Source organism: Copadichromis virginalis, linkage group LG6 (assembly GCF_057382275.1).
Source record: "Copadichromis virginalis isolate Kocher_CV1m ecotype Utaka linkage group LG6, C_Virginalis_male_GT1.1, whole genome shotgun sequence".
NCBI lineage: Eukaryota > Metazoa > Chordata > Actinopteri > Cichliformes > Cichlidae > Copadichromis > Copadichromis virginalis.
In genome coordinates, this window is record NC_140623.1 from 34,277,200 (window position 1) to 34,287,762 (window position 10,563).

At 40.9% G+C, this 10,563-nt stretch overlaps 1 protein-coding gene across 1 annotated transcript; it reads right to left on the bottom strand.

Moving 5' to 3' along the window:
* Positions 1–1,438: 1,438 nt before the first annotated feature.
* Positions 1,439–10,402, bottom strand: dcaf15 (DDB1 and CUL4 associated factor 15). The gene is made up of 13 exons (XM_085460062.1): positions 10,173–10,402; positions 9,521–9,618; positions 8,944–9,082; positions 8,752–8,858; positions 8,504–8,649; positions 8,252–8,413; positions 6,030–6,629; positions 5,849–5,940; positions 5,490–5,612; positions 3,300–3,382; positions 3,102–3,206; positions 2,891–3,006; positions 1,439–2,091 (listed from the first exon to the last, which is right to left on the bottom strand). The coding sequence occupies exons 1-13, from the start codon at positions 10,359–10,361 to the stop codon at positions 2,036–2,038; spliced, it is 2,016 nt and encodes a 671-aa protein (XP_085316188.1). The 5' UTR covers positions 10,362–10,402; the 3' UTR covers positions 1,439–2,035.
* Between the last annotated feature and the right edge of the window lie 161 nt (positions 10,403–10,563).

Sequence of the window (10,563 nt, forward strand, 5' to 3'; positions counted from 1 at the left end):
TGAACGAGGTTCTTGCTGTTATTCTGAAGACCTTTGTACTTAAACCTGTGATCAATGTTTGTAGCTTTATTCTCACAGTTATAACTAAAGAGATGTGATTGCTATCAAAACTTGTGCCAGACTGTTTTTCCTTCATTCCCTGTGTTGTTCTTGGAATTTCTTTCTTAACCACATTTTCCAACTGGAGGTTGGTTTGGGGATGGGCAGTTTGGTTTGGGAGTCCTCAAAATGAAACAAAGGCTGTAATGGAATTGTCCCAAAAAATGACCACCTTTGTTTTCATAATATTTTTTTCTTAGGTTTAAATAAGTCAAACGGAGACTTAGGAAAAAGAGAACCTGAGGGCTCAGAGAAGACCTGCTCTAGATGTTGTGGGGCTGTTGCCACTGATGCCCCTCGCAACATCGGCTGTCAGGGGCAGTTCCTCTGGATTGGCAAACTAAGGCAGCAGACCTTTGATCATGTAGCCATTTCAGGGGGATCATGATCCTCAACCTGCCTGGGAAAGTTTATGCCACGGAGGATGGGAGTTCATCCATTAGTTAAACCTCAGATTCAGGTTTGGTTTGGTGGGAGTTTGCAGAACTGATCGTGTCCCTCATTCATTCTTTGGTTCTTATACAAATTAATGCTCAGGTTGTACAAGTCAGACCTGATGGATGGCCCGGGGGTCTACTTCAGCTAAAAGACAGAAGATCAGGGACCATTTAATGAACAGTAAAAGGTAAACCTAAATTTAAGTTTCTCTGTACTTAAATTATAAATTATTTGGGACATTGTAGTAAAATTGATTAGTCTACAAAATTGTTCTATTAATACATTCAACTAGTGAAATTAAAAAAAAAAAAAAAAGGTATAAATGTCAAATTATACAGATGTTTTATGGCTGTAGAAGGAGACGAACAAAATCTGATAAAAAGTCCAAAAGGTCTTTAGGCTTCAGACGACCAAACTGAAAATGTAACAAAGAATAAAAATTCTGACGGTTAGGAGCTCATGGAACCTTTTTAGCCTCACTGCAAATACCCAGTACTACACTAACAGACCCAAAACTCAGTTGCTTTATGGATCATGCAGATCTCACAAGTTGACAAGACTGTACGACGTTTAAAGAAAAACAAAACACGTTTGTGTTTTATTTGTATGTTAATCGGTTAAACATGTGGAGTACTTTTACCTCTTCTCTGTGTATGTTTTCCTTGAGCGAAACCAGCTCTTTGCGTCTTTTAATGTAACTTTAGTATTAGACAGTGTGGTCTGTTCCAATGTTGGGCCTGTTCTGTTTTGTATATAAATGGTTCTAGTTAGGGAACCAGCACTGCTTCAGCTGAAGTCACATGACAACTTTTGTGGTAATTATTTCCCCTCCAGGCAAGATCTTCTCTGCAGACTGTTGGATTATTTTCATGTATCCAGTTATCATCACAGCACACTCATAACGCTTTTGAACATTTTATTTAAACAAAAGATCCCAGCAGAATACAGTCTGTATTCCATGCTGTCACTCATACAGCACGACAGCAGCCAGCTAAGCAGGTGACTCCTGGTTCCACTGACGAGGGTTTTAAAAAAACAAAAACAGAAATCAAGTGAAGCAGTAGAGTTTTTCAAATTTCAAATACTGCAGCCTTACACACAGCTGGACAGAGCTGGTCCACACTGGATAAGAAATGAGTTCAGAAGCAGCAAAATCTGTTAAATTTCTCATACACCCACCTTGTACAGATATCACATACATTCAGTTACTCACACTCACTGACAATAAAACTGCCTTAATGTATAAAAACAAAAGTAAAAATGAAGTCTTTGTTCAGTCCAGCTCTTGGTTTTGGTTGTTACAACAATTCAGTACACAATTGCAAAAAACACACAAAAACCTTTACAGTATTTCATCTGGTTCTTTGTTCGGCTTTAGCAACACATGCTACAAACGGAGCCTCCGATTAAGGTCGATACTGCAGGTGAGCTCATGTCAACGTGTACTTCTGTGTGCTTTTCTTTATGTTGTTTGGACACATGTGGATCGCTTCTTCCTTCACAATACAATCCAGGTACACCGGTCACTATCTGCCAACACTTGCAGAGATGAGCCTGCAGGTGAGAAAAGAGCGGGACTTAACTCTCTCTTTTTCTTTTATTGATACAAAAGATGAAAACTAAAAATAAAATAAAATAAGACGTTTTTAACCCTCTGGAGGCAGGCGTTGCAGATTTGCAACAGTTAAAAACTAACAACCTGATTACCCCACATACATATTTTATGAGTTTTTTTTACTCAGAAGTACCACTGCAGGACTTGGTTGTGCATTAGCAACAAAAAGTTTAATTTGAGCCTGAGGGGGTTAAGGAAGAGAAGTCAGATCTCTATTTCTTTTTCAGTATAAGGAAGAAACATGAGTTTGGATTAAAGCTGCGCAGGGGATCAGTCTTTACTTTTTTCTCAGTTGACTTCTAGTATTAAGCTTAGTAATTTAATAGATGAGGTGGAATGTGATTTCATCATTGGTAACATAAAAACTCATCCCATATACTTAAAAAAACAAAGCAATCAATTCATCTTTTCAATCAGTCAGAAACATTAGTCCAAATACACAGGTCCTTAACATCTGAGAAGTCTCATCTTTTAATGTTTTTGATGTGCTTTTGGTCTCTAAACAGGGGGCACAGAAAGCCTATTGCTGTCAAATGTTTGGTCCTAAACACAGAAAGAAAGTGCAGTATTTTTTTGGGACTAGAAAGTCAAAGGCTCTCTTGTTTATTCTGATCTTCTATCTTACAGCTCACTAAGGTCTCATTTCTCCAAAAAGGACTTAACATTTGGCAGTTTTTATTTTTGACAGATTTATTTGGGAGGATTTATGTTCATCTGTTTCTGTGTCTATATACTCACCCTTGTGGAGAGCTTCATTGGTCATGCGGTTGATGTAACGGGAGCTGCTCTCGGGGACAAGCCACTTCATCACTGTGTTCACACAGGACTTCCTGTACGAACTCCAGACGGTCCCGCTGACGGACAGACAAAACCTTTCAATACAACTGAACTAACGAGAAACAGGAGGCAGAGAGAACCTGTGTATGTGGTACAGGCTTGCAGGGCTCACCTTGTCTGACCCTTGACTTCTGTGAGGTCGCCAACACCCACAGTGCGACATACACCCGTGTTGAGGTCCCAGCTAACCTGCAGGTTGGAATGGTATGTGTTTGGCCTGAAAACAATAAGAGCCACCGGGTCAAAAATCCAAGGCGGGTCAAACAGGTGAGGGTCGAGGTGCTTTAGGGTAAAAGAGCAGGCGAAGTACCTGCAGTGCTCCTCGTCAGAGTTGGAGAATGCTAGTAACAGCAGACCAATGTTGATCATCACAATGTTGCTGTCTGGACACACCTGATACACATCAAAAACATGTTACCTACATGCAAAGTGTTCTTCCATGGTTCATGCACTAAATGTATGAAATTTAAATTAAGGAAATCAGAAATTTCCTAGTTGGAGAAAACTAGTGGACTAGAAATTTAAAAAAAAAAAAAAAATGCAAAAAATTCATACAATCTACTGAACAGGCTTAAACACTGACTGTGTGTATTTAAGCCTTGCTTTTTTATTTTTAATTTAACCAGAAAGTCCCTTGAGATTAATATCTCTTTTCTTTTTTCAAGGGAAGCATAACCAAGGAAACAAAAGCCTGCAAAAATGATAAAGCTGCATTTTCCATAAACAGACAGCAACACATAATCTAAAATCCACCTCTGGAGCAACAGTTGCACTCTTCAGTTACAGAATCATTTATAAGTTCTTTAAACCCACCAGCAAAACAAAAACATTAACCTTTAGTTCTTGTTGTTATGAAGGTTACTCTGTGACCAAGGTGCAAAATAAGAGAACACTATGCCTCCAAGTTCTGCAAAAATACAAGTATCCTTAAGAGGTCTAAACGAGGGAAAAATCTTAAGTGTAGGTTTGTGACAAATCAGGAAGACTTTACTCCATTTGGCTTTGTTGTTAAAAATATACAAATAATAATAATAATAATAATAATAATAATAATAATAATAATAATAATAATAATAATAATAATGTGTATGTGTTAGTCCCCGTAGGGAAATTACTCCTCTGCATTTAAGTGAAGCAGTGGGCAGCCACCCGGGGAGCAGTGTGTAGGGACGGTACCTTGCTCAGGGGTACCTCAGGGTAGGTGTTCAGTGGGGTCGAACCCACAAGCTTCCTATCGTGGGGCAACCACTCTACCTACTGAGCTATCCCTGCCAATACTAGTCAAACTGTGATGTGTACTGGACAATAAATTAGATGCAAAAGTGAATCTAGACCAGGGGTAGGCAACGCCAGGCCTCGAGTGCCGGTGTCCTGCAGGTTTTAAAGCTCACCCTGGTTCAACACACCTGAATCAAATGATTAGTTCATTACCAGCCCCCTGGAGAACTTCAAGACATGTTGAGGAGGTAATTTAGCCATTTGAATCAGCTGTGTTGAATCAAGGACACATCTAAAACCTGCAGGACACCGGCACTCGAGGCCTGGTGTTGCCTACCCCTGGTCTAGACAATGATCTGTAGAGGCAGCAGCATTCCAGTAATTAAGTGTAACCATAACTAGGCTCTTTTAGGAACGAAGCATGTGCAAGTGTCTTCCTAACTCCAAAATCAAATTACTACAGGCCATATTACAATAATAAAAAACGAATTTAACCTTCAATTACTTCATTTAGGGCTCAATATGTTCTCTAAAAGTGAGTTTAAGATTCACAAAGGCAGGTATTTTTAGGATGACACTTTTTCAATTAAGTCCCAAGATATAAATACCAACATGATCTGAGATCAATTACAATTTGGAAAGTAACAAACACACTATTAGAATCAACTTTAAACAATGCAATACACCAGCCTGACTCAGAGGAGAGAAAGCGGAGGACTGTTTAAAACTAGGATTCACATTCTTTAAAAATCAAATCATATTTTAAATGTCGCTGAAATGTACACTTTGAGCTGTGCATAATATTGCTCACACTCAATATCAGATTAGTTATTTTGCAGGCTGCTGTCTACATGTTGTAGCTGTGTCCCGTCACTAGCAACCAGTATTAAAAAAAAAAAAAAAAAAAAAGTGGAACAACTAGTCTATGGACTTCTCTTGCTTTTGTTTGCAGTTGCAGATGATGATGTAACATTTTGGAACAAACAGTCACCATACCTTACTAAAACAACCAGCTAGTGGCTGCAGCGTCAGCTGACTGATAAGTTACACAGCTTAGTTTTTAAGACCCAAAGGTTTAATGAGAACTGGTATTTGCAGTCCACGCCGTGATGCAACATGAAAGTACTGTTTTAATACTGTAAGACTTTATAATAAACACAATAAAAACAGTCTGCATATATGACAAGTTTCATAAAAGCTACAGCAACCTTGAGTCAGGTGTAAATTAGACAATGCGAGTGTCCTGAGCTCCGTGTGTGTGTGTGTGTGTGTGTGTGCTGACCTCTAATATCACAACATCATAGTCACTAAAGGAGCAGAACTGTGTGGCCCAGGCAGCATCACTCCTGATCACCTCATTGATTAGATATTCAAAATCCAGAGTCAGCTGCTCAACACAAACACTCTGCAAAACAAAAAGTACAAATTCATGATCAACCACACACACAAAAATACTCTGTACGTGTCCAAACCATCTCAGCTTTGCCTCTCTACCTTTGTCTTCAAAGTGTCTAATTCATGTCCATTCTGGTTACTCAGCCCTGTAACTCCAACATCCCCAGGACAGTTCTTACTTATTCCTTACTGCTACTTCCATACATGTTCTCCATTGACTTTACAGTCACATGCACCAACACCTACCTGTCCATTGTGTGGCCCTGTAACCAGCTGGAGGTTACGTCCTTTCAGATCTGTGACTGTGAAAGGCAGCTGGACTTTATCATCTTCATAACCTAGAAAAACAAATGAGGAAGAAATACCAGTCAGCATCTTTGGATCTGACCGGACACATTCTTTGACTCTGTCTTTTATCATCTCTCACCTCCGGCATTCTGCTCTGCTGCCCCTGGCTGTTGTAAGCGGTAGTGTAGGCGTGAGTAGTTTACATATCCAGGCTCACTGGGGCTGGCTTCCTGGCATGAAGACATAGTTGGAGTGGCTGACGGGGATGAGGAAGAAGAGGCGGGAGACATCACTTGTTCCGATACCTGTGGCAGACTATGGCTAACACCTGAGGTTAATGGTTGTAGTAAATTAGTCCTCTCTTCTACGCTCAACCCTTTACAACCACCCTCCTCTCTCACAGTCTCTGCAATGGTCCCTTTGTCTCCAGTTGACTGTACTGCCTCTTTTACACCACCATCAGACGTTCTCCTCTCCCCCTGGCCTTCACCATCTTTCCCTCCTCCCTGGGCTCGCCTGAAAAGGTCAGCAGCAAACTCCCGGGCTCGCATCGCTGCTTGTGAATGGCTAGGAGATGAGGGGACTGGAGTGGGTCTGCTAGGTGGAAGTCGATGTTCAGGAGATTCTTGAGGTAGTGAGGAAGAAGAGACCAAAGAAGAGGAGGAAAAAGACGTCGAAGCTTGACTTGACAGGGCTGCTCTCTTTGTGTAAAGGATTTGCGATGACTGACCCTGTTTACCTGAAGCAAACAAAGAAAAAGGAATGAAAAAACTAATAATGATAAAATCAGACAGCAAAACATCACTGTGATGGTTTTTTACTCTTGAAGACACAAACATTTTTAGGCCTCTACTCAGTGTAGCACTGTTCCTTCTAATCCTATCTGGAGATAAGAGTGAGTTGCTGTTTAAGGTGTGTCTATGAACAGCCGTGTTTCTGGATATGATCAACATATATGCTCCTACAATTAACAAAGCAAACAAAAAAAGAAGATATTTGTACATGGACACACCATGCACCCATGCATTAAAAAAAGCAAAAACAACTGATGTTAACATCCTGACAGCAAAAATAAAATATTCTTTTTAAAAGGGGGGGGGGGGAGAGAGAGAGAGAGAGAGAGAGAGAGAGAGCCAGCATGATATGACCCTCTGGTTGCAAAACTTCTGAGTCTTTTCACTGTCACCATCTCGGTGTTTTGCAATGAGATGTGATGAGCAAGGTGCACATCTGAGAAACCGAGCACTACCACACGTTCACAGGCTTTTACCCGCTTAGCGACTCAAAAACAGAACAAAAATCTACAAACTCAACATCACGGTTTATAGAACTTGAAACGTGTGACTCATAACCTACAGTGGGGCAAAAAAGTATTTAGTCAGCCACCGACTGTGCAAGTTCCCCCACTTAAAATGATGACAGAGGTATGACGGGATGAGATCTTGCGTGGAGCCCCAGATCGAGGGAGATTATCAGTGGTCTTGTATGTCTTCCATTTTCTGATGATTGCTCCCACAGTTGATTTTTTCACACCAAGCTGCTTGCCTATTGTAGATTCACTCTTCCCAGTCTGGTGCAGGTCTACAATACTTTTCCTGGTGTCCTTCGAAAGCTCTTTGGTCTTGGCCATGGCGGAGTTTGGAGTCTGACTGTTTGAGGCTGTGGACAGGTGTCTTTTATACAGATGATGAGTTCAAACAGGTGCCATTCATACAGGTAACGAGTGGGGGACAGAAAAGCTTCTTACAGAAGACGTTACAGGTCTGTGAGAGCCAGAGATTTTCCTTGTTTGAGGTGACCAAATACTTATTTTCCACCCTAATTTACAAATAAATTCTTTACAAATCCTACCATGTAAATTCATGGATTTTTTTTTTCACATTCTGTCTCTCACAGTTGAAGTGTACCTCTGGTGCAAATTACTGACCTCTGTCATCATTTTAAGTGGGGGAACTTGCACAATCGGTGGCTGACTAAATACTTTTTTGCCCCACTGTAAGTGTCTACTGAAGTCACAGATTAGGGGAGATGAGAGCAATTTCCCTATTTGCAATCGTAAGTGATTTTGCAACCAGTGCAAAATCACTTGCCTGCTGGCAAACAGAATGAATGCAGAATTGAGGATCTTCCAACACTGCCTTTCTCTTTTATGCTCAGAAACTGCATCCATTATATTACCAGTCTGTGTATGTGCACAGTCTGCAGAGTCTGGGTGGTCTGAAGTTTTCAGCTGCGTAAACCCTTGTGGACTCATTGATAAGGAAACTCATAATGTGGTGATCTTAAATCCATAAAAATCTTATCTGACGCATTATAAAGAGATGAGAAATGTGGCAATTTTACTATTTGTGTGTGTCTTACCTGGGCAGAGTGAGATGCCACAGGCTACAAGAGAGTAGCTAGTGTTTAACAGAATGACCTGGTCCTTCTTAAGCTGGAAAGCTGGCTGAAAAGTGGGGAACGGATATACCACCTGGTACCTGCTGTTGAGCACATATCCGTGTTCAAGACACTCACCACTTCCTGTGGAAAAAAAGTGATGTCTGATGAGAGTGAGAGAGGAAAACGTAATGAGAGTGGTGAAGTAGTAGCTCTGTATGTGTTTTTGTTAACCTGTGCGTATAGTAGTGACTGAAGGAACAGGACAGCACTGAGCACAAGGTTTAGGAGGTGGCATGGAGGCGATGGTGATGTAGATGTCTCTATTGTTCTCATCACTCATCATTAGATTCATCAGGACTGAGTTGGAGCTGCGTGTACTTAGCAGAAACATACACACCAACACATAATTTAGCCATCACTACCTGTGGCTTGCAATAAGGTTATTTTTGCCATTCATAAAAATAATTATCATTCCTTACTTGAAGCCGAAGATGACAATTTTGGAGTGATCATTTGGCCACTCACATACTGTAAGGTACAGGTCACTGTAGATTTCCTCTCCTGCAAACAGTCGCACATGATGGACCTAAAGAGAAACCAAAGGAGTTAAAGAAAATAAAAATAAATTCTACAATTATATTTATATATTACAATTAGATATTTTTTTTTACCTGCTTGAGTCTGCTGTGCAGGTTAAACTCCCACCAATAAAGATGATAAGTATAGAAAGAGAAATCATCATCTTCTCCACAATCACTGGTGTAAGACAGAACGTAGCGTCCACATTTGGTGAAGCCAAGAAAGATGTGCCTGAAAACAAAAAGATAAAGTACTGGTGTCATATATGCTCCACAATGAACAATACAAAATAACAACAATTACCCACCAGACATCCTCAGAATCTGCTAATTCCTTTTTTTTAAAAATACAGTAATGTTATCATATTCAAAGAACATATGGAAAATTTTATTTTCATACTATGAATATTTTCTGAGTACCAGGTACTGAAAGTACACCAGAGGCGGGTGGAAACTTGGTGCTTTTAACAAATTTTTTCCAGCATCTTTGAACCCTCATAACTTCAAGAGACAGCCATGTGTCACAAGTGTCAACAGCTCTGATTCAGTCACCAATAATCCCAGTCTATTTGAGATGCAGCCAGTGTGGTATACATGCATGTAATGAAGCATACTGTGCCAGTCAAGGTTCTTTAATCACAGTAAAACAATGCAGTAAACACATACGTACCCTGCTCTGAGGAACTCCTCGCTTACGATGTTCTTCAATGGTACACACACTCGAGGTGGCAGCTTCCTGAACAGGCGCTGAGAAAACTGCCCTGACAGCTGCAGGAAAGAAACCACAGTGGAGGTAGATATAGCTAATTAGCACACGGTGTAACATAAAGCCCAAAATACTTTGCAATTTTGCTGTGCTTCATCTTCGTGTAATGCCCAGCACAGTAAGACGACACGAACAGTACATGAATTACGCTTGATGCACAAAGACTGCCATTAAATCTGAGGTGTGCTGCCGCGGTTGAATAAACGCTAAAGCTGACTGGTAAAGTTAAAACTCAGATCAAATAGACCTTTACAAATGTGGCTTAAGTGGCTAGCACTTTAACACGGTTCGGTTGCATTAAAATGTGTATGGGCCATCTGCAAACCAACTTGGGAAGTAAAATGGATAAATATCATAACATAGAGCAGGGAAGCTGCATTGTTTTACAGTTTGGAGCATTAGCCACCTGCCAGCCGTTGGCTGTTATTAAGTTAGCCGCGGTGCTAGTTAGCAGCTAGCTCCTAGCTGGCCTCAGAAGCTCCTGAAACCGTAGAGGCCTTCTCTTTGACGGCTCATTCTAAACCTTTCTCTTCAGGTCCTGCTGATGCATGCCTACCTTTCCGCGCATAAGAAGCTTCACGACATGGTCTTTGTGTTTTCTTTGGCTTTTCTGTTTGCTGTCGTCCTTTTCAGATTTCGAGCTGGGCGCCATCTCCCCCTGAACTGTTCCCAGTTGCCCGTCAGAGGCCCGTCCCGATTGGCTCACAGGCTGCACGGGGCGGCCCTCATTCGCCAGTACTCGCATCCATCAAAACCCCAAACAAAAGTAAGGCACGACAAGGGGAACATCCCGAGGGAAGCAACCACAAAGGAAGACATGCATGCGTTTGTTTGTTTTTTGACGTGCCTAGGATTTTAGTTACAAATAGGCAGGTGTGAAAATTCTTCTTAGTGATCTGATATAAAAAATAACCTGGGAAAATTTGTCAAGACATTAAGAATGAGAT